The sequence below is a fragment of the Nerophis lumbriciformis genome, linkage group LG16 (assembly GCF_033978685.3).
Source record: "Nerophis lumbriciformis linkage group LG16, RoL_Nlum_v2.1, whole genome shotgun sequence".
Taxonomy (NCBI): domain Eukaryota; kingdom Metazoa; phylum Chordata; class Actinopteri; order Syngnathiformes; family Syngnathidae; genus Nerophis; species Nerophis lumbriciformis.
In genome coordinates, this window is record NC_084563.2 from 6,255,496 (window position 1) to 6,280,454 (window position 24,959).

The 24,959-nt window shown below is 43.7% G+C and overlaps 2 protein-coding genes across 4 annotated transcripts in view; both read right to left on the reverse strand.

The window, feature by feature from the left end:
* Positions 1-443, reverse strand: part of slc44a1b (solute carrier family 44 member 1b) — a 36,662-nt gene extending 36,219 nt beyond the window's left edge. The window contains exon 1 of the mRNA XM_061976552.1: positions 301-443. Coding sequence (XP_061832536.1) covers positions 301-441 — 141 coding nt within the window. The 5' untranslated portion in view covers positions 442-443. The remainder of the gene's footprint in view (positions 1-300) is intronic.
* A 2,783-nt stretch (positions 444-3,226) lies between these two features.
* The window catches only part of tbc1d2 (TBC1 domain family, member 2), a 50,068-nt gene continuing 28,335 nt past the window's right edge, over positions 3,227-24,959 (reverse strand). For all 3 annotated transcript variants that reach the window (XM_061976551.1, XM_061976549.1, XM_061976550.1), the window contains 12 exons: positions 20,571-20,713; positions 20,224-20,481; positions 17,990-18,091; positions 17,823-17,933; positions 17,594-17,763; positions 13,417-13,528; positions 13,157-13,357; positions 12,902-13,089; positions 12,714-12,834; positions 12,460-12,645; positions 12,270-12,391; positions 3,227-3,814 (listed from right to left, as the gene is read on the reverse strand). In XM_061976551.1, the coding sequence (XP_061832535.1) occupies positions 3,610-3,814; positions 12,270-12,391; positions 12,460-12,645; positions 12,714-12,834; positions 12,902-13,089; positions 13,157-13,357; positions 13,417-13,528; positions 17,594-17,763; positions 17,823-17,933; positions 17,990-18,091; positions 20,224-20,481; positions 20,571-20,713 (1,919 nt within the window). In that variant the 3' untranslated portion in view covers positions 3,227-3,609. The remainder of the gene's footprint in view (positions 3,815-12,269; positions 12,392-12,459; positions 12,646-12,713; positions 12,835-12,901; positions 13,090-13,156; positions 13,358-13,416; positions 13,529-17,593; positions 17,764-17,822; positions 17,934-17,989; positions 18,092-20,223; positions 20,482-20,570; positions 20,714-24,959) is intronic.

Genomic DNA, 24,959 nt, shown 5'->3' on the forward strand with positions numbered 1-24,959 from the left:
ACACCTACTTTGATACTAGACCTATATTGGTAGAGTATATCTACTTTGAGACAAGACCTATATTGATACATGCTTGGTTATGATTGGAAGTCATATCCAACAATTTTGCGACCACAACTTTTTATTGTCAATATCGGCTGCTGAGTTTCATTTTGTAAAGAGTGGTGGTGCAGGTGGTGCTGGTGGTGCAGGTGGTGTGCCTCAGGAGTTTTTCAATGACAAAAATGTGCCTAGGCCCAGCAAAGGTTGAAGAAGACTGTTCTACACAACAGGACATGATTTATTGGAATGATGTTCTACCTTCAGCCGGAAGTGAACCTGCTGCTGCTGCTTGGACTCCATGTCAGTGGTTCTGGTTCTGGATGAGACCGGTGAGGCCTGTAAGAGTCCTGGAGAGGCCTGGAAAGACCTGGAAAGTCCTGGAGAGACCCGTGCAGTCATGGTGGTCCTGACGGAGTGAGGACCGTGGTTCTGATCACACAGAGACCTTTTGTCCTTTTGTTGACACTTGTACCAGGCTGTGTGTGTACGTGTGTGTGTGTGTGTGTGTGTGTGTGTGTGTGTGTGTGTGTGTGTGTGTGTGTGTGTGTGTGTGTGTGTGTACGTCTGTGTGCGTACGTCTGTGTGTGTGTGTGTGTGTGTGTGTGTGTGTGTGTGTGCGTGTGTGTGTGTGAGAGTGGGCGGCATTTTTCAAATGCAGTTTTAATATATTCCAGATAAAATAACGTGAGGCTATTGAATGGAGACAAGTCCAACACTAGTGCCAGGCGGAATATGACGCTCAAGCTGAAGTTTGCCCCTTTATTTCATTTATGTCTGAATCACAAAAAGCTTTTTTTCAGACACTGAATTTATGAAACTGATTTTTTTCCAGTAAAATTTTGGTAACTGCAGTTTGTGTTCATCAACAATGTTGGTAAAAATGTTGGAGCTGAACTTGTGTTTAAAAAGCGTACATCTTAAATATTCATGGTCATATATTGTTGTCATGACAGTTGTGTCACGTGACTGCAAACTCTGCACCTCATTGGCTGCTTCTGAGATAGTGGATCTAACATAATAGTGTGAGAGTCCAGTCCATAGTGGATCTAACATAATAGTGAGAGTCCAGTCCATAGTGGATCTAACATAATAGTGAGAGAGTCCAGTCCATAGTGGATCTAACATAATAGTGTGAGAGTCCAGTCCATAGTGGATCTAACATAATAGTGAGAGTCCAGTCCATAGTGGATCTAACATAATAGTGAGAGTCCAGTCCATAGTGGATCTAACATAATAGTGAGAGTCCAGTCCATAGTGGATCTAACATAACAGTGAGAGTCCAGTCCATAGTGGATCTAACATAATAGTGAGAGTCCAGTCCATAGTGGATCTAACATAATAGTGTGAGAGTCCAGTCCATAGTGGATCTAACATAATAGTGAGAGTCCAGTTCATAGTGGATCTAACATAATAGTGAGAGTTCAGCTCATAGTGGATCTAACATAATAGTGTGAGAGTCCAGTCCATAGTGGATCTAACATAATAGTGAGAGTCCAGTCCATAGTGGATCTAACATAATAGTCTGAGAGTCCAGTCCATAGTGGATCTAACATAATAGTGAGAGTCCAGTCCATAGTGGATCTAACATAATAGTGTGACACACATGTGACATGACACATGTAACATGCATGAAACATGCACATGTAACACACGACACATGTAACACACATGACACATGTAATATGTAGCATGCATGTAACACACATGTAACACACGACACATGTAGCACACATGACACATGTAACACGTAACATGACACGTGTCATGTTACATGTGTCATGTTACATGCGTGTTACATGTGTCATGTTACATGTGTGTTACATGCATGCTACATGTTACATGTGGCATGTTACATGTGTGTGTTACATGTGCCATGTTACGTGTCTTACATGTATCATGTCACGTGTCGTGTTACATGTGTCATGTTACATGTGTGTGTCACATGTGTCATGTATCATGACACATGTGACACACATGTAACATGACACGTGTTACACACATGTAACACACATGACACATGTAACATGTAGCATGCATGTAACACACATGTAACACACGACACATGTAACACACATGACACATGTAACACGTAACATGACACGTGTCATGTTACATGTGTCATGTTACATGCGTGTTACATGTGTGTTACATGCGTGCTACATGTTACATGTGGCATGTTACATGTGTGTGTTACATGTGCCATGTTACGTGTCTTACATGTATCATGTCACGTGTCGTGTTACATGTGTCATGTTACATGTGTGTGTCACATGTGTCATGTATCATGACACATGTGACACACATGTGTCATGTTACGTATCATGACACATGTGACACACATGTAACATGACACGTGTTACACACATGTAACATGACACATGTGACACACATGTAATATGACACATGTAACACGGCACATGTGACATGACACATGTAACACACGTAACATGGCACATGTAACATGACACATGTAACACGTAACATGGCACATGTAACACACATAACACGATACATGTAGGATGACACATGTAACATTCACGAAACATGCCACATGTAACACACATGACACATGTAACACACATGACACATGTAACACTTAACATGACACATGTATGTTACATTTGTGTTACATGCATGTTACACGTGGCATGTTACATGTGTGTGTTACATGTGTCATGTTACATGTGCCATGTTACGTGTGTTACATGTATCATGTCACATGTATTGTGTTACATGTGTGTGTTACATGTGTCATGTAACATGACACATGCAACATGACACATGTAACATGACACGTGACATGATACATGTAAGACACATAACATGGCACATGTAACGCACACATGTAACATGCCACATGTAACATCCATGTAGCATGCATGTAACACACATGTAGCATGCATGTAACACACATGACACATGTAACACGTAACATGGCACATGTAACATGCATGTAGCATGCATGTAACACACATGTAACACACATGACACATGTAACACGTAACATGACACATGCAACATGCATGTAGCATGCATGTAACACACATGTAACACACATGTAACACGTAACATGACACATGTAACATGACACATGGAGGAGCATGAGTGGTTGTGTTCACAGTGCATCCATGTCATAAGTGGCCATCCAGGATATGTAGTGGAAGGAGAGAGTTTGATTGAGACTTTTATTAGTAGATTGCACAGTACAGTACAATTGACCACTAAATGGTAACACCCCAATTAGTTTTACAACTTGTTTAAGTCGGGGTCCACGTTAATCAATTCATGGTAAAAGAAGTTTTTACTGTCAAATGAAAGTTTAAGTTGGTTGAAACAAGACGTCCACCATGTTGTGCACTCTTCAAACACTTAGGAAGGTGGAGGTGAAGTGGAGTGAAACACTTAGGAAGGTGGAGGTGAAGTGTAGTGAAACACTTAGGAAGGTGGAGGTGAAGTGTAGTGAAACACTTAGGAAGGTGGAGGTGAAGTGTAGTGAAACACTTAGGAAGGTGGAGGTGAAGTGTACTGAGAAGTGTAGAAGATCAGCACTTAGAACCCAGCTGAGACTTAACTTAGCTCCTCATCGTCCTCGCTGGCCGTGTTGTCCAGTTCTTGGTCTTTCCGCTTGGTGCTGAGCGCCTGGAAGCTCCTCTGCTGCTCCTCCAGCTCCTGCAGCTCTGCCAGCAGACGCTCCAAGTGGGACGCTCGCCGGTTCCTCAGCAGGCGGCCGGGGAAGGGGTTCATGTCTCCGAAGGCGATGGCCATCAACTTCCTGCAAGGACCGACACAGAGGGGCTGAAACTGATGTTTCTCTTGTCCTGTGGTGTCCCTCAGGGCTCAATCCTCTTTTCAGTCTACATCCTGCCCATTCAACACATGTTTAACAAACATAATATATCAAATCTATGTGCCTTTAAAAAAGAAAAGTGACACATGTTTAAAATCACTTTGAGGACATAAAAGCATGTAAACTTTCTAAACTTAAATGAGAACAAGACAAAAATCATTTGATTTGACTCAGAAGCCAAACAGAATGCTCCCCCCAGTGACCTGGACCCCTGATGCCTTATCTAAACCCACTGTCACAAATCTTGGTTTTCAGTTCAACAATGATTTTAAATTGGAGCAGCGGGTTAACTCCTTTGTACAATCTAGTTGTTATATCTAAGACTTTTAGCAAAAATGAAATCAGTTTGATCTTTTAATGACTTTGCGCTTTTATTTCATCAGGTTTGGACGACTGCAACTTCCTCTACGTTGGAATGAAGCAGGCCTCAATCGCCCTTTTGCACTTAGTCCTAAATGCGACTGCTCACATTTTAAGTGGCACTAAAAAAACATTTTAGCATCCCTTCACTGCTCCCAGTTCATTTTACCATTCATTTTAAAATAGTGTTGTTTGTTTTTAAATCTCTTAAAGGGGAACATTATCACCAGACCTATGTAAGCGTCAATATATACCTTGATGTTGCAGAAAAAAGACCTTTTTTTTTTAAAACCGATTTCCGAACTCTTAATGGGTGAATTTTGGCGAATTAAACGCTTTTCTATTATTGGCTCTCGGAGCGATGACGAATCCGCCATTTTCTCACTTTCGTCGGTGTGTTGTCGGAGGGTGTAACAACACGAACAGGGACGGATTCAAGTTGCACCAGTGGCCCAAAGATGCGAAAGTGGCAAGAAATTGGACGAAATTTGTTCAAAATACGAGGGTGTGGGGAAAGCCGACGAAATGGTCAGTCGTTTGTTCCGCACACTTTACCGACGAAAGCTATGCTACGACAGAGATGGCAAGAATGTGTGGATATCCTGCGACACTCAGAGCAGATGCATTTCCAACGATAAAGTCAAAGAAATCTGCCGCCAGACCCCCATTGAATCTGCCGGAGTGTGTGAGCAATTCAGGGACAAAGGACCTCGGTAGCACGGCAAGAAATGGCGGCAGTTTGTTCCCGCTAGAGATGCGCGGATAGGCAATTATTTAATCCGCAACCGCATCAGAAAGTCGTCAACCATCCGCCATCCACCCGATGTAACATTTGATCAGAACCGCACCCGCCCGCACCCGCCCGTTGTTATATATCTAATATAGACGATGCAAGGCATTAGTGAGGTTATAAAGCTTTTGCCTGTTAAAGAAAGGAGACTGATCCAATGCAGCACAGACATTCGCGTGCCACGCTGTCACGACCCAGACGCACACCAGTGCGCAATCATATGGGAGCCGCGCTGAGCGCACCTCCAAGCGCGTCTCGCTGCCGGCGACGGCCGGGTATGGGCCCGACGCTCCAGCGCCATCCATTTTCAGGGCTAGTTGATTCGGCAGGTGGGTTGTTACACACTCCTTAGCGGGTTCCGACTTCCATGGCCACCGTCCTGCTGTCTATATCAACCAGGGTGAGCCCCATCCCTTTCGTGAGCGCACTGCGCGCGGAGTGACCCCTGTTACGCGCCCCCGGCAACAGGGGTGGCGGGCAGGTAAGCTGCGCGGGCGGAGCGCGCGGAGTGACCCCTGTTACGAGCCCCCGGCCACGGGGGTGGCGGGCAGGTAAGCTGCTTACCTGCTGCGCATGACGCCGGCCGCGGCGAAGGCGGACGAGGCGGGGTGTCGGTGCGGTGGGCGCGGTGGTGACCCTGGACGTGCGTCGGGCCCTTCTCGCGGATCGCCTCAGCTACGGCTCCCGGTGGGGCCCTCTCGGGGGAAGGGGCCTCGGTCCCGGACCCCGGCGAGGCGTCCCTTCTCCGCTCAGTAAAAGTGTCCATCTCTTTTTTTTTTTTTCTTCTGTTGTTGCATATGCTGCAGGTGCCTGCTCGTTTTTCGTATGTGGGTAACAACATTTAACTATGTATATATATTTCCCAATTGGTTTAACTGCCACCCGCCTGAATCTATTTAAAATCTAATTTTTTTTAATTTCATCCGCCCGATCCGCGGATAATCCGCGGACTCCGCGGTTGTGCCCGCAAACCGCGCATCTCTAGTTCCCGCAGACGAGCGAGCTAAACCCCCCTGGATGTCTTGGCTCACACCGTGCCTTATGCCACCGAAGATGATCAAGAGAAGAATATCGACCCTAGCTTCCCTGGCCTGCTGACATCAACTCCAAAACTGGACAGATCAGCTTTCAGGAAAAGAGAGCGGATGAGGGTATGTCTACAGAATATATTAATTTATGAAAACTTTATTCATGACTCGCGGTTTTACGTAAATTATTATACATAAACTGTGTTTACCAATAATTTAGCTTAAAAACATTTATTTTTTTCAATCATTCGAGTACATTCGGGTAGTCTTGTGTAATGCAGTATTTTGTGTCTATTTAGGTATGGTTAACCTGAGTGCTGAAATCGTGGAAAAATATATGTTCTTAGCGCGCCTGAAATGGGCTGTCTGCACTCTCAAAGTGCATGTTGTTGCCAAATGTATTTCATATGCTGTAAACCTCATTCATAGTTGTTAGTAATTATCTTATCAGACAGTGTTAAGCCGCTGAAATCCGAGTCTAAATCCGAGCTAATGTCGCTATACCTTGCTGTTTGTTTGTATTGGCATCACTGTGTGACGTCACAGGAAAATGGACGGGTGTATATAACGATGGTTAAAATCAGGCACTTTGAAGCTTTTTTTAGGGATATTGCGTGATGGGTAAAATTTTGAAAAAAACTTCGAAAAATAAAATAAGCCACTGGGAACTGATTTTTACTGGTTTTAACCCTTCTGAAATTGTGATAATGTTCCCCTTTAACGAATTAGCGCCACAATATAGTCGTGGTTAAAAGTGTACATACTAGAGATGCGCGGTTTGCGGGCACAACCGCGGAGTCCGCGGATTATCCGCGGATCGGGCGGATGAAATTAAAAAAAATTAGATTTTATCCGCGGGTCGGGCGGTTGAAATAAAAAAAAATTAGATTTTAAATAGATTCAGGCAGGTGGCAGTTAAACCAATTGGGAAATATATATACATAGTTAAATGTTGTTACCCACATACGAAAAACGAGCAGGCACCTGCTGCATATGCCACAACAGAAGAAGAAAAAAAAAAAGAGATGGACACTTTTACGGAGCGGAGAAGGGACGCCTCGCCGGGGTCCGGGACCGAGGCCCCTTCCCCCGAGAGGGCCCCACCGGGAGCCGTAGCTGAGGCGATCCGCGAGAAGGGCCCGACGCACGTCCAGGGTCACCACCGCGCCCACCGCACCGACACCCCGCCTCGTCCGCCTTCGCCGCGGCCGGCGTCACGCGCAGCAGGTAAGCAGCTTACCTGCCCGCCACCCTCGTGGCCGGGGGCTCGTAACAGGGGTCACTCCGCGCGCTCCGCCCGTGCAGCTTACCTGCCCGCCACCCCTGTTGCCGGGGGCGCGTAACAGGGGTCACTCCGCGCGCAGTGCGCTCACGAAAGGGGTGGGGCTCACCCTGGTTGATATAGACAGCAGGACGGTGGCCATGGAAGTCGGAACCCGCTAAGGAGTGTGTAACAACCCACCTGCCGAATCAACTAGCCCTGAAAATGGATGGCGCTGGAGCGTCGGGCCCATACCCGGCCGTCGCCGGCAGCGAGACGCGCTTGGAGGTGCGCTCAGCGCGGCACCCATATGATTGCGCACTGGTGTGCGTCTGGGTCGTGACAGCGTGGCACGCGAATGTCTGTGCTGCATTGGATCAGTCTCCTTTCTTTAACAGGCAAAAGCTTTATAACCTCACTAATGCCTTGCATCGTCTATATTAGATATATAACAATGGGCGGGTGCGGGCGGGTGCGGTTCTGATCAAATGTTAAAACGGGTGGATGGCGGATGGTTGACGACTTTCTGATGCGGTTGCGGATGAAATAATTGCCTATCCGCGCATCTCTAGTACATACACTTGTAAAGAACATAATGTCATGGCTGTCTTGAGTTTCCAATCATTTCTACAACTCTTATTTTTTTTGTGATTGGAGCGCATACTTGTTGGTCACAAAAAACATTCATGAAGTTTGCTTCTTTTATAATAATAATAATAACAATAGATTTTATTTGTAAAAAGCACTTTACATTGAGTAAACAACCTCAAAGTGCTACAGTGTATTAAATAAATTAAAATAAAAAGATAATAAAAAAAAAACTAGAACAGCCAAATAGCTAAAACTAGTATGCATATATCTAAAAAAAAAGGCTTTTTTTTAAAAAAAAAAAGAAGGGTTTTTAAGCCTTTTTTTAAAAGCATCCACAGTCTGTGGTACCCTCAGGTGGTCAGGGAGAGCGTTCCACAGACGGCGGAGCAGAAAGCCCGGTCTCCCATTGTCCGTAGCTTTGTACTCGGAGGTTGGAGGAGGTTAGCCTGTCCGGAGCAGAGGAGTGTTTTATGAATTTATTACGGGTCTACTGAAAATGTGAGCAAATGTGCTGGGTCAAAAGTATACATACAGCAATGTTCATATTTGCTTACATGTCTCTTGGCAAGTTTCACCGCAATAAGGCGCTTTTGGTAGCCATCCACAAGCTTCTGCTTGAATTTTTGACCACAAAATTGGTGCAGTTCAGCTAAATGTGTTGCTTTTCTGACATGGACTTGTTTCTTCAGCATTGTCCACACGTTTAAGACATGACTTTGGGAAGGCCATTCTTGACAAAATTGGTGCAGTTCAGCTAAATGTGTTGCTTTTCTGACATGGACTTGTTCCTTCAGCATTGTCCACACGTTTAAGTCAGGACTTTGGGAAGGCCATTCTAAAACCTTCATTCTAGCCTGATTTAGCCATTCCTTTCCCACTTTTGAGGTGTGTTTGGGGTCATTGTCCTGTTGGACCACCCAACTGCGCCCAAGACCCAATTTCCGGGCTGATGATTTTAGCTTGTCCTGAAGAATTTGGAGGTAATCCTCCTTTTACATTGTCCCATTTACTCTCCATTGGCAGCAAAACAGGCCCAGAGCATAATACTACCACCACCATGCTTGACGGTAGGCATGGTGCTCCTGGGATTAAAGGCCTCACCTTTTTCTCCTCCAAACATATTGTTTGTCTATTGAGGCCAAACAGTTCCATTTGTGTTTCATCTGACATCACATGGACAAAGATAAGACCTTCTGGAGGAAAGTTCTGTGGTCAGATGAAACAAAAATTCAGCTGTTATAACTTTTGTAATAACTTTGCCCCAAATCTTGCTTTTCTCCCTTTGTGCGTATTTCTATTTAGATTATTGTGTTTGCATGATATTCAATGCTCTTCTCTAACAAGGCTAATGTGGTCATTTGGTTGTACAGTATGTCCTGACTACATATCACAAATCTTTATAGCTACCCGCTCTCTTTTACTATGACGCCACGTTGTTGTATCACTCGGCTTGGCATTGTCGTGCTGGAATAAGCAGGGGCGTCCATGATAACGTTGCTTGGATGGCAACATATGTTGCTCCAAAAGCTGTGTGTACCTTTCAGCATTAATGGTGCCTTCACAGATGTGTAAGTTACCCATGCCTTGGCCGCTAATACACCCCCATACCATCACACATGCTGCTTTTTACACTTTGACCCTAGAACAGTCCGGAAGGTTATTTTCCTCTTTGTTTCCAAAAACAATTTGAAATGTGGACTCGTCAGACCACAGAACACTTTTCCACTTTGCATCAGTCCATCTTAGATGAGCTCGGGCCCAGCGAAGTGTTTCTGGGTGTTGTTGATAAATGGCTTTGGCTTTGCATAGTAGAGTTTTAACTTGCACTTACAGATGTAGCGACCAACTATAGTTACTGGCAGTGGTTTTCTGAAGTGTTCCTGAGCCCACGTGGCGATGTCCTTTACACAGTGATGTGGCTTTTTCATGCAGTACCGCCTGAGGGATCCAAGGTCACGGGCATTCAATGTTGGTTTTCGGCCTTGCCGCTTACGTGGAGTGATTTCTCCAGATTCTCTGAACCTTTTGATGATATTACAGAGCGTAGATGTCATGTCTGTGTAATCATGTTTTGTTTTAAGTCATGTTTTGTTTAGTTATAGGACTCTTTAGTTTCTGTCTTTTCACTCCCTTGTCTTGTTTCCATGATTACCCCATTAGTTTCACCTGTTCCACGTTTGGACTCATTGTGCACTCTTGATTGTCACCATAGCAACCCATTAGTTTTCACCTGTCACGTCACGCACCTGTTTCACGTTTTGAGTCACGCACCTGTTTTCGTTAATCATGTCTGTAGTATTTAAGTTCAGTGTTTTTCAGTTTGTCTTTCTGGTGACATCCTCACATTTATGCTCTGTCCATTCCTGACACTTCTTTCCATGTCCATCCTTCATGCTACTATTTTTGTCCAAGCCAAGTAAGTTTTTGTTCCATGTTTATAGTCTTTTTGGTTTCATAGTTTGTTCTCCGCCATTGTGCGCGCCTTTTGTTTACTTCTTTTTTTTTTTTTTTGTAGTTATCGTCTTTAAATAAAAATGTACTTAAATTCCCATCTCGCCCGAGCCAACTTTCTGTTGCCTTCGAGAAAAACTAAACCCCAGGACCAAGTTTTGACAGTAGATGGTGAAATCCCTACATTCCTTGCAGGAGCTGCTTGAGAAATGTTGTCCTTAAACAATTTGTTCAGGCATTTGTTGACAAAGTGGTGACCCTCGCCCCATCCTTGTTTGTGAATGATTTCATGGAAGCTGCTTTTATACCCAATCATGGCACCCACCTGTTCCCAATTAGCCTGTTCACCCGTGGGATGTTCCAAATAAGTCTTTGATGAGCATTCCTCAACTTTCTCACTCTTTTTTGCCACTTGTGCCAGCTTTTTTGAAACATGGTGCAGGCATCAAATTCAACATGAACTTATATTTGCAAAAAATAACAAAGTGCCTCAGTGTGAACATGAAATATCTTGTCTTTGCAGTCTATTCAATTGAATATACAGGTAAAAGCCAGTAAATTAGAATATTTTGAAAAACTTGATTTATTTCAGTAATTGCATTCAAAAGGTGTAACTTGTACATTATATTTATTCATTGCACACAGACTGATGCATTCAAATGTTTATTTCATTTAATTTTGATGATTTGAAGTGGTAACAAATGAAAATCCAAAATGCCGTGTGTCACAAAATTAGAATATTACTTAAGGCTAATACAAAAAAGGGATTTTTAGAAATGTTGGCCAACTGAAAAGTATGAAAATGAAAAATATGAGCATGTACAATACTCAATACTTGGTTGGAGCTCCTTTTGCCTCAATTACTGCGTTAATGCGGCGTGGCATGGAGTCGATGAGTTTCTGGCACTGCTCAGGTGTTATGAGAGCCCAGGTTGCTCTGATAGTGGCCTTCAACTCTTCTGCGTTTTTGGGTCTGGCATTCTGCATCTTCCTTTTCACAATACCCCACAGATTTTCTATGGGGCTAAGGTCAGGGGAGTTGGCGGGCCAATTTAGAACAGAAATACCATGGTCCGTAAACCAGGCACGGGTAGATTTTGCGCTGTGTGCAGGCGCCAAGTCCTGTTGGAACTTGAAATCTCCATCTCCATAGAGCAGGTCAGCAGCAAGAAGCATGAAGTGCTCTAAAACTTGCTGGTAGACGGCTGCGTTGACCCTGGATCTCAGGAAACAGAGTGGACCGACACCAGCAGATGACATGGCACCCCAAACCATCACTGATGGTGGAAACTTTACACTAGACTTCAGGCAACGTGGATCCTGTGCCTCTCCTGTCTTCCTCCAGACTCTGGGACCTCGATTTCCAAAGGAAATGCAAAATTCGCTTTCGTCAGAAAACATGACTTTGGACCACTCAGCAGCAGTCCAGCTGGTGTCGGTCCACTCTGTTTCCTGAGATCCAGGGTCAACATGCTCATATTTTTCATTTTCATACTTTTCAGTTGGCCAACATTTCTAAAAATCCCTTTTTTGTATTAGCCTTAAGTAATATTCTAATTTTGTGACACACGGAATTTTGGATTTTCATTTGTTGCCACTTCAAATCATCAAAATTAAATGAAATAAACATTTGAATGCATCAGTCTGTGTGCAATGAATAAATATAATGTACAAGTTACACATTTTGAATGCAATTACTGAAATAAATCAAGTTTTTCAAAATATTCTAATTTACTGGCTTTTACCTGTAAGTTGAAAGGGATTTGCAGATCATTGTATTCTCTTTTTCTCCGTTACCATAGTAACCATAGTAACCATGCCGCAGATCCGAGCAGAGCGTAATCAAAATGTGTGGCAATGCTAGCACACGCTGCTAACATCAGGTGTGACGGCGCTCACCTGCCGTCAGAGACAGTCGTGGTGAAGAAGCGGAGGTATTGGTAGATGTCCGTGCTGTCGTCAATCTTCAGGATGTCATCCTCTTTGTACTTGAAGAGAGCAAGAGCGTACCTGAAGATCACCTGAAACACAAGTACCTGGTCTCAGTGTGTGTGTGTGTGTGTGTGTGTGTGTGTGTGCGAGCGGGGACCTTGGTGCCCTCATACAAGAAGGCATCCCACAGAGGCAGCAGGATGTCACTGGGAAGACTCTCCACGAAAACCACCAGGAACCAGTTGAAGGTAACGAGAGACACGTCGATTCCGTGAAGCTTAAAGTGCGCCGCCAGCCGAGGAAGTTTCTCCAGCAGGATGTCTTTAAACACGTGCTGGTCCGCCTGTTGATTACCAACCGTGTTCAACCTCTGGACTGTGCAAGGAAATGCTGTCCAAAAAGGCTGTGCACCTGCGAGGCCACCAGGTTCTTGGTGTAGTAGTCCTGAGGCATGATGGTGTCCACCACAGACACCAGACACCAGAAGGCGTCTTCTTCATTCTGGAGGACGAGCAGAGCGATGGCCGCCAACCTGGGACACATTGGTTGACATCAGGGCAGGTTCTGACAAAGTTGCAGGACCTGGTATTCAGTAACACCTGTTGAGTCCCTGGCAGTAGCCAATGCTTGGGTTCTGCCAGGAGAAAGCTAACAGGATGCGCTGCAGCTGCTGGTGGGCGGGGCTTGATGGCGAAGAGAAATTCTGGTTGTTGGTCAGAGTCCGATGAAGGTCCATTTGGATCTGTCTAGAGACTGGATGAGGACAAGCGCGACTCTTGTCACAGAACTGGAGACGTACAAGCAAGACGTCAGTCGGCTGACATGAACATGACAGGTCAGGTGACTCCACTCACCTCTTGGTACCGACATGGGTGACGCTCTCTGATGCTCTTGGTTCTGGCCCGGACCACCCTGCGCCAAATACGCTGGCGGTACTCAAAAGGAACACCAGCACGTAGCAGACCCTTGAGCTCCGGTGACGGTCGCAGGTCGTCATCCAACCTGCCGCCAAGATACTGGGCCCAGCGACTCAGCAGGGGGCGCTCTCGACTTTCCTGCCACAGAGAAGGCGTGAAGGTCTGGAGACGGACTGGAGGTCAGTGCCAAGTCAAACCTCGTGCATCAGGTTCTGTGAGCGCATCTCCAGCGCCTGGATCTTAGCCAGAAGTCTCACGTCTTCCACTTCATAGTCGGGAATGATTTTGAAGCCGTATTTGTCGTGGTTGCTGGGGGTAAAAATGGAGCTCAAAATGGTAGGGGTGTAACGGTACACAAAAATTTCGGTTCGGTACGTGCCTCGGTTTAGAGGTCACGGTTAGGTTCATTTTCGGTACAGTAAGAAAACAACAAAATATAAATTTTTTGGTTATTTATTTACCACATTTGTAAACAATGGCTTTATCCTTTAATGTAACTATAGCCATACTTGCCAACCCTCCCGGATTTTCCGGGAGACTCCCGAAATTCAGCGCCTCTCCCGAAAACCTCCCGGGACAAATTTTCTCCCGAAAATCTCCCGAAATTCAGGCGGACCTGCTAACCCACAATATAACCAGCATACCTGCCCAATCACATTATAACTGTAGAATGATGGAGGGCGAGTTCTTGGTTTCTTATGTGAATTTATTGTTAGGCAGTTTCATTAACGTCCTCCCAGCGTGGCAACAACACACAAACAACAGCAGTCACTTTTTTGTATACCGTAAAGCAGTTCGTCTGCCGTAAACAGCAATGTTGTGACACTCTTAAACAGGACAATACTGCCATCTAGTGCATTTGATGAAAGCACTTTTGTGTGTGCCACACATCAATGCATCATCAGAGAGGGTGTTCAGCATGGTTAGAAAAATAGTGACAGAGAATAGAACAAGGATGGACAATTCAACCCTTAACTCAACAATGAGTAGATGAGTGTTATGTGTGTGTATATGTGTAAATAAATGAACACTGAAATTCAAGTATTTATTTTATATGTATATATATATATATATATATATATATATATATATATATATATAAAATACAATTAATATATATATATATATATAGCTAGAATTCACTGAATGTCAAGTATTTGTTATATATATATATATATATATATATATATATATATATATATATATATATATATATAGCTAGAATTCACTGAATGTCAAGTATTTGTTATATATATATATGTATATATATATATATATATATATATATATAAAATACTTGACTTGGTGAATTCTAGCTGTAAATATACTCCTCCCCTTTTAGCCACGCCCCCTCCCACCCCGACCACGCCCACCTCCCGAAATCAGAGGTCTCAAGGTTGGCAAGTATGACTATAGCTGAAAAAATGGTACAATAGCAATAGGAGAGACTATTCGTGGAGTTCATGTAGGCTTAATGATGCACTTACATTATCATATCAACTATCAGAGACAGAAACTCTTCTTTTAACATAAAGTCCTTTTTTGCTGCTTCAACACAGCTCAATCAACACAGAAAAAGGTCAAGTGAAATAACAGACAGACAGGGCTTTGCTGTCCGTAACACACACACACACACCGCAAAATGAGCTAACGTTACGCTAAAAGCGAATTAGCCTTCACCTCAAGCCAGGACTGCGAGCGAGCTGAGCTGCCTTTTATATTTCTAGAAGGTCAACAACGGGCTCATAGTGATGTTACTAGTAGTTGACTGGGAGGTGTTTATTATAATTTGGGGAGAGTCCGCTGCCTGATGCTTACCTGCTAAACGCTAAGCACTGACTACATGCAACCTGAATACGCACTGCTGATTGGCTGTTACCGCTCTGTTTGTACCCAATCAGATGGTTGTGTGGGTGGGACAATACTGGGTGCTGTGAAGAGTACTGACAGAAACAGAGGCAGAAAGAAGCGGAGGCGGCTACTTAAAGGGGAACATTATCACCAGACCTATGTAAGCGTCAATATATACCTTGATATTGCAGAAAAAAGACCATATATTTTTTTAACCGATTTCCGAACTCTAAATGGGTGAATTTTGGCGAATTAAACGCCTTTCTATTATTCGCTCTCGGAGCGATGACATCACAACGTGACGTCACATCGGGAAGCAATCCGCCATTTTCTCAAACACCGAGTCAAATCAGCTCTGTTATTTTCCGTTTTTTCGACTGTTTTCCGTACCTTGGAGACATCATGCCTCGTCGGTGTGTTGTCGGAGGGTGTAACAACACCAACAGGGACGGATTCAAGTTGCACCAGTGGCCCAAAGATGCCAAAGTGGCAAGAAATTGGACGTTTGTTCCGCACACTTTACCGACGAAAGCTATGCTACGACAGAGATGGCAAGAATGTGTGGATATCCTGCGACACTCAAAGCAGATGCATTTCCAACTGGACTGGACAGATCAGCTTTCAGGAAAAGAGAGCGGATGAGGGTATGTCTACAGAATATATTAATTGATGAAAACTGGGCTGTCTGCACTCTCAAAGTGCATGTTGTTGCCAAATGTATTTCATATGCTGTAAACCTAGTTCATAGTTGTTAGTTTCCTTTAATGTCAAACAAACACATACCAATCGTTGGTTAGAAGGCGATCGCTGAATTCGTCCTCGCTTTCTCCCGTGTCGCTGGCTGTCGTGTCGTTTTCGTCGGTTTCGCTTGCATACGGTTCAAACCGAAAGGGCTCAATAGCTTCAGTTTCTTCTTCAATTCCGTTTCCGCTACCTGCCTCTACACTACCTACAACCATCCGTTTCAATACATGCGTAATCTGTTGAATCGCTTAAGCCGCTGAAATCCGAGTCTGAATCCGAGCTAATGTCGCTATAGCTTGCTGTTCTTTCCGCCATGTTTGTTTGTATTGGCTTCACTGTGTGACGTCACAGGAAAATGGACGGGTGTTTATAACGATGGTTAAAATCAGGCAGGTGTTTTGTGGACTTGGAGAAGGCATTCGACCGTGTCCCTCGGGAAGTCCTGTGGGGAGTGCTCAGAGAGTACGGGGTATCGGACTGTCTGATTGTGGCAGTCCGCTCCCTGTATGATCAGTGCCAGAGCTTGGTCCGCATTGCCGGTAGTAAGTCGGACACGTTTCCAGTGAGGGTTGGACTCCGCCAAGGCTGCCCTTTGTCACCCATTCTGTTCATAACTTTTATGGACAGAATTTCTAGGCGCAGTCAAGGCGTTGAGGGGATCTGGTTTGGTGGCTGCAGGATTAGGTCTCTGCTTTTTGCAGATGATGTGGTCCTGATGGCTTCATCTGGCCAGGATCTTCAGCTCTCACTGGATCGGTTCGCAGCTGAGTGTGAAGCGACTGGGATGAGAATCAGCACCTCCAAGTCCGAGTCCATGGTTCTCGCCCGGAAAAGGGTGGAGTGCCATCTCCGGGTTGGGGAGGAGATCTTGCCCCAAGTGGAGGAGTTCAAGTACCTCGGAGTCTTGTTCACGAGTGGGGGAAGAGTGGATCGTGAGATCGACAGGCGGATCGGTGCGGCGTCTTCAGTAATGCGGACGCTGTATCGATCCGTTGTGGTGAAGAAGGAGCTGAGCCGGAAGGCAAAGCTCTCAATTTACCGGTCGATCTACGTTCCCATCCTCACCTATGGTCATGAGCTTTGGGTTATGACCGAAAGGACAAGATCACGGGTACAAGCGGCCGAAATGAGTTTCCTCCGCCGGGTGGCGGGGCTCTCCCTTAGAGATAGGGTGAGAAGCTCTGCCATCCGGGAGGAGCTCAAAGTAAAGCCACTGCTCCTCCACATCGAGAGGAGCCAGATGAGGTGGTTCGGGCATCTGGTCAGGATGCCACCCGAACGCCTCCCTAGGGAGGTGTTTAGGGCACGTCCCACCGGTAGGAGGCCGCGGGGAAGACCCAGGACACGTTGGGAAGACTATGTCTCCCGGCTGGCCTGGGAACGCCTCGGGGTCCCACAGGAAGAGCTGGACGAAGTGGCTGGGGAGAGGGAAGTCTGGGCTTCCCTGCTTAAGCTGCTGCCCCCGCGACCCGACCTCGGATAAGCGGAGGAAGATGGATGGATGGATGGATAAAATCAGGCACTTTGAAGCTTTTTTTAGGGATATTGCGTGATGGGTAAAATTTTGAAAAAAACTTCGAAAAATAAAATAAGCCACTGGGAACTGATTTTTAATGGTTTTAACCCTTCTGAAATTGTAATAATGTTCCCCTTTAATATGTTCGTGTGGAAACTCGTTCGGTACACCTCCGAACCGAACCGAAACCCCCGTACCGAAATACACGTACCATTACACCCCTACAAAATGGGGTCCAACAAAAAAAAAAGACATGTTTGAACCTGTTTGTGTTGGGTGGGACATTCTTCGTCTCCTCCTTCAGAGCGTCCTCAATCATCTTTTGGATGATCTGCCGCTGGTCCGGATCCAGACTTCTGTCCTCCTGTAGCTTCTGCAGGCCTCCCAGGTAGCGACTCTCAGCCTGGCAGCCACGTGCCTCCAGGTGGGCACACTGCACAGGAACAGGAGCTGTTGGGCAAAATTGGGCCTGACGTTCCTGCGCCAACCTACCTTCACCAGCAGACTTCGCTCCTGCCCTGAGCTCTTCCGCCACAATTTGGTCAGCTGGTATATCTCGGAGTTTAGAAACTTGTTCTGAGTCTTGTAGGCCTCGATGTCATCCTGAAGAAGAAACACCTTCAGCACCGACCACTCCACCTTACTGACGTTCAGCAGACCTTCAGGTTCTCCACGTGTTGCTGCAGCTGTCTGATGGAGTCTGCGGAGCGTAGCGGGTTGCACGTGCATGCGGCTACTTGATTGGAGAGCTTGAGGATCACCTGACAACACCAGACCAGGCCGAGTCACAACTAGGGTTGGGAATCAGGTCTTATAGATATATCAAACTTTTCTAGTTATAATTATCATACCAAATAATACAACGTGAGAATGGTGTTGAATCAAAAATGGATTGTGAATGGAATCACCACCCCAGTAATCGGAAGGGAATTGGATCGATCGGTGCCCAAAAATTCCCACCCTGAGTGTTAAAGACTTTTGTGAAAGTGTACTCCTGTGGAAATGTACTTATAATTACTTATATCCTAGTGTGTGTGACAATCATTGGGAACATTATCACAATTTCAGAAGGGTTAAAACCATTACAAATCAGTTCCCAGTGGCTTATTTTATTTTTCGAAGTTTTTTTCAAAATTTTACCCAATATCCCTAAAAAAAGCTTCAAAGTGCCTGATTTTAACCATCGTTATATAAACCCGTCCATTTTCCTGTGACGTCACACAGTGATGCCGATACAAACAAACATGGCGGATAGAACATCAAGTTTATAGCGACATTAGCTCGGATTCAGACTCGGATTTCAGCGGCTTAAGCGATTCAACAGATTACGCATGTATTGAAACGGATGGTTGTAGTGTGGAGGCAGGTAGCGAAAACCAAATTGAAGACGAAACTGAAGCTATTGAGCCATATCGGTTTGAACCGTATGCAAGCGAAACCGACGAAAATGACACGGGAGAAAGCGAGGACGAATTCGGCGATCGCCTTCTAACCAATGATTGGTATGTGTTTGTTTGGCATTAAAGGAAACTAACAACTATGAACTAGGTTTACAGCATATGAAATACATTTGGCAACAACATGCACTTTGAGAGTGCAGACAGCCCAATTTTCATCAATTAATATATTCTGTAGACATACCCTCATCCGCTCTCTTTTCCTGGGGGTCTGGCGGCAGATTTCTTTGACTTTATCGTTGGAAATGCATCTGCTTTGAGTGTCGCAGGATATCCACACATTCTTGCCATCTCTGTCGTAGCATAGCTTTCGTCGGTAAAGTGTGCGGAACAAACGTCCAATTTCTTGCCACTTTCGCATCTTTGGGCCACTGGTGCAACTTGAATCCGTCCCTGTTGGTGTTGTTACACCCTCCGACAACACACCGACGAGGCATGATGTCTCCAAGGTACGGAAAACAGTCGAAAAAACGGAAAATAACAGAGCTGATTTGACTCGGTGTTTGAGAAAATGGCGGATTGCTTCCCGATGTGACGTCACGTTGTGATGTCATCGCTCCGAGAGAGAATAATAGAAAGGCGTTTAATTCGCCAAAATTCACCCATTTAGAGTTCGGAAATCGGTTAAAAAAATATATGGTCTTTTTTCTGCAACATCAAGGTATATATTGACGCTTACATAGGTCTGGTGATAATGTTCCCCTTTAACTTTATTTATATTCAAGTTAAAAAAAGTTCAATACAGGTTGAAAATAGCCTATACACTGTTATTAACTGTGAGAATAATTGTTTGTAAGTTATCACAAAAAACTTTGTGTTGAAATGAGTTCCAAGCAAGAAGACAAAAGCTGTCTTTGAAACCTACCAAGAAGAATGATCGTGAAACTCCACTGTGTAACGGGGAGAGCCACATGAAGGGTTTTCTGTTGTCTCTCATGTATGGTAATCAACAGAAAGATGTTGTTCTGGCCCAAGGACTTCAAAGCGGAGAGATGACAGGATCTGCCCAATTTCCAGACGAACTCTTTTTGAACTATTTTATGGAACTCTTTTTGAACTATTTTACTTTTGAACTATTTTGTAACCAAAGGCAACGCTGTTTACGACCCACTTCCCTCTAGAAGTGGAAGCGGTGGTCAGGTGGCCGGAGAAAGTCAAATAAAGAAGGAGGAGTGCAATCTTTTGGCAGAGCGTGCTGGAGATTGTAGAAGGATACAATGTCCGGGCGAATCTCCTCAATATATTGAGTCCAAATTGAATTCTGTCTCTGTTTAATTCTTTGCCTCTTGTCTTGTTTAATAGATGTCATCAGTGTTTGAACCTGACATTAACCTTACAAGAATTGCAAATGGAGACTTGTTGGGAACCTGAATGGAAATGAGGGATGAGGACAGGAAAGGTGTGAGCCTCTAAGTTACAGGAAGTTGTGGAGTCACCTCCTGTTTGGCGTTGTCCTTCTCAATCAGCATGTTCATTTGCTCCTGCAGCTGGGACACCTGCAGGTCTCGCTCAGCTAGGCTCCGCCTGGTCGCCTCGTCCATCTTGGCTTCTTCCAGGCGGCTCAGCAGGTCGGCCGTTTGGCGGCGGCGGTGCTCCAATCGCTCTTGCTCACCCTCGGCCGCCACAAAGTCAGCACACGTTCCTTTTTCCAGCTGAGCCGCCTCCAACGCTTTGTGGAGAAGCCACACCAGCTCCTGCGAGAGCAAAGTCTGCATCACACCTCCAAAGTTCTGCTTCTCTGGGATGGACCACAGTCTGACACCACAGCTTCCTGTGTCATCACCTTCTGGGCTTTCAACTCCTCCATCAGAATTTCGTTGTCTTGCTGGAGGCGGGACATCTGATCTGAGGACATCTGGACCGTCTCACAATTCTTCTTCCTGTCCAGTAGAGGGTGTCTTCTTCTGTCCTGCACTGTCTGTCCCACTGGGAGGTAAGGAAGAATCAAACCTGGTCAACTTCTGAGTGGAAATACAGTGGAAGACTTGCAGCGTGTGTGCTAGAATCATCAAACAGATGTGCCAGCAGGCACGTGCACACATAGGGCCCTATGGGTGCTTGAGCCCCTGCCCTTTTTTGCCTCGTCTTAAAAAGTGCCCTCTGCCTGTGTGTGTTTTCTTTTTCTTTAAATAACATTAATAAATTCCTGTCAGGGATGTAAAAAAAAAACAGCGGTACAAAAACTCCACGTTTTCTTGTAATACCGGGTTGTTTGAGCCTGCCGCTTCCGCCAGAGAGAGAGAGGGCGAGTGAGTGAGTAAGTGAGAGGAGAGAGAGCCAACTGCGCCCCTGAGGAGACGTGACAGTGGAGCAACTTGAACCTGTGAGTTATGGTCTAGTCGCCGTCCACTTATTCAGCATCTAATATGGGTAATATTTCAGAAAAACGCTGTATTCTTCTATTATTCAATATGTCAGCTTCTGTTTTGCCGGACGTCGGAGCACGGCGCATCAATTGAGCACGGCACATCAATTCCGCACAGAGCAGAGCGGATCGTGCGGGACAGGAAGTAGTGTACAAAATACATAATAAAACACCGGGTTCATTTTCAAAATAAAATGCACTGTGTTTACGGCGGATCACATTTCTCTCACAGTAGAGGTTTAGATATTTAGTGTGAATTAGTGAATTATATTTATATAGCGCTTTTCTCTAGTGACTCAAAGCGCTCTACATAGTGAAACCCAATATCTAAGTTACATTTAAACCAGTGTGGGTGGCACTGGGAGCAGGTGGGTAAAGTGTCTTGTCCAAGGACACAACGGCAGTGACTAGGATGGCGGAAGCGGGGATCGAACCTGCAACCCTCAAGTTGCTGACACGGCCACTCTACCAACCGAGCTATACCGCCCCAGATATAAAGTTTATTGTGACTTTGCTATTACTGTGTGGGTTAACAAAATAATAATAATAATAATGATAATAATAACAATAATAATAAGAAGAAGAATGATAATGATAATAATAATAATAATAATAGTTATTATTATTGTTATTATTATTATTATTAATAATAATAATTTCAGCATTCTGGGGATATAAGATGTAGGTTATCTGTTAGGAATATTACCATCTGTATTTAAACTTGATTCATGTTGATTATGCCTGCAGCACAATGCCAAAAAAAGAAAGGATACAGAAAAGGAAGGAGAAGGAGCGCCAGGAAGCAGCTAAGGGTAGCAGACCTCTTAATGCATGGCTAAAACCAAGTACTAGCACCATGGAAGCCCTGAATTTACATTGAGGAGCATATTTGGGTATGGGTGGCCTCCATCCTACAGCCCTCTACTGGCCCCTGGTCCATATTTTTGGGCCTGTATTGCGTTTCAGTTGTTTAGTCTGAGCATTAAGTGAGAAAGACCATAAGTTACAACTTGATGGTGTTTTCATCAAGTTAAGGGAAGAAGGACAGATTTTCACATTGAGGTTTTTTCCATTTGGGTATTTATTTTTGTATTTTTTTTCAAAGTTCATGTTGCACTGTTCAATGTTCAATATTAAAGTGCTTATCTTTAACAAAAAATAGCCTAATAATAAACCAGTGTTTTGTTGCTTTTCATGTCTTCCAAGCCTATGATAATGTGAATTAACTCATTATGACAATAATTTGTTGACACAAAAGAAATGGCAATCACTTTTACCTACAAAGGACACACTAGCTAAGTAGTTAGCTTCCTATTAGCAAATTTAATTTTACATTAATTTCCATATTGTATAAAGGACCAAAAAAAAAATGTTCTGCCCTTTTCTGACTTTGAGCCCCTGCCCCTCTATAATCATGTGCACGTCCCTGTGTGCCAGAGTCTTAAATACAACATAAAAACGTTTAAATGTATCAGGAATTCATTAACACCGGAGGCAGCTCAAACTTATTTTAATGCAATAATTATGTCTCGTTTTTATTATTGTATAACATGTTGGTCGCAGGCAAGCAAAATGACACTGAGGCCATTGAAAACTTTGCAAACAATCGCTCAAAATCCTTGACCGAAAACCACTCTTTAGTTCTCCAAAAATATAGATTGTTAAATTTAGCTAACATTCAAAGATTAGCATCAATACGAATGGCCCGTCGAATCCTAAATAACACTGCACCTGCGCCACTTAAGCACTTTGTCCAGTTTACATCTGCTGTGACAACCAGAAACACACGAGCCTCCACCAGGGGGCAGTGTAGCAGTCCCATAATGTAAAACATCTTTTGCACAATCAGCCTTTTCATATAAAGCCGTAAAAGAATGGAACCACCTCACAACAAACTTGAAAAGTCTAACAGATGACTCTTCATTCACAATTGAAGTTAAAAAGTGGCTTTGGAGCAATCAAAGCTGCTCACACGGTCACTAAGGCGGGCACCTTGTTTGACATGTCAACTTAATGTGTATTATATTTATCCATGAGAGCATTTTTGTTGTAAATTGTGAGGTGTGTCTGTTAAAATCATGGTTGTTTTTACAAATGATGACAGATGTGGACAAGAGCATGTGTTGTCTTTGTGTGATGATGTAAATGAGGTGTGGTTGTATTCAGAGGTGGGTAGAGTAGCCAGAAATTGTACTCAAGTAAGAGTACTGTTACTTTAGAGATTTATTACTCAAGTAAAAGTAAGGAGTAGTCACCCAAATATTTACTTGAGTAAAAGTAAAAAGTATGTTGTGAAAAAACTACTCAAGTACTGAGTAACTGATGAGTAACATACACACACATATCATATATATATATATATATATATATATATATATATATATATATATATATATGTGTGTATATACATATATACATATATATATATATACATATATATACACACACATATATATATATACAGTATATAATTTATATTTATTTATTTTGCCGTTTTTGTTTACATGTTAAAGGTGTTTTAATGAATATACATGCATGTTTAACACATATAGATTCCTTTCTTTCATGAAGACAAGAATATAAGTTGGTGTATTACCTGATTCTGATGACTTGCATTGATTGTAATCAGACAGTAGTGCTGATAGCGTCCACGTTTTCAAATGGAGGAGAAAAAAAGTTCCTCCTTTCTATCTAATACCACATGAAAGTGGTTGGTTTTTGGCACCTTATTTGTCCAGCTTCCATATTCGTTTTTATACACTTTACAAGAAATACATTGGCGGCAAACTCCGTAGCTTGCTAGCTTGTTTGCGCTGGCTTTCGGAGACTCTTGTTTTGAAAGCGCAGGCGCGATGGAGCGGCACTTTTATTGTGAAGACAGGAACTGTGCAGTCAGTCTTTAGGCTCTTGACAGGATGTACGATTGAAATAAAAAAGGGTCTTTTTTCCTTCACACTTTTGATTGATTGATTGAAACTTTTATTAGTAGATTGCACAGTACAGTACATATTCCGTACAATTGACCACTAAATGGTAACACCCGAATAAGTTTTTCAACTTGTTTAAGTCAGGTCATGTGACCCCTGGCTCTGTTTGATTGGTCCAACGTCACCAGTGACTGCATCTGATTGGTGGAACGGAGTGAACGTCACCAGTGACTGTATTTGTTGAAACGCAGGCACTATGAAGGTCTGTCTGACAAACCAAAACAAAGAAAGCGTGCATTAACAGATCGATAAAAATTAGTAGCGAGTAGCGAGCTGAATGTAGATAAAAGTAGCGGAGTAAAAGTAGCGTTTTTTCTCTATAAATATACTCAAGTAAAAGTAAAAGTATGTTGCATTAAAACTACTCTTAGAAGTACAATTTATCCCAAAAGTTACTCAAGTAGATGTAACGGAGTAAATGTAGCGCGTTACTACCCACCTCTGGTTGTATTGTATATTAAGTATGTGTCCATGAAAGGTCATTTTATGACTTTTTTCTTAATACTTGTGTATGATTTTATTGTCATAATTTTATTGCATGATTTGTGTATCCCTTTAATTTAGGTAGCCAGGGACTGCAGATGGAAATGAGCTATTTAGCTATAATCTGGTACAGAACATATCTGTCTTTGAGCTTAATGTTTATGTGCATTTTCCCTTCAAATAAAGACTAAACTAAACTAGAAGACATGCAGGCTATTTCTACAGTGGAGTCACCCGCTTTTAGGCAGCTAATTAGCATGATACCGGCGTCAAACAGCAAATGGCACAGAAAACATTTTCCAAGTTCCTGGACAGTGAGTACATAAAAATGGAAAGT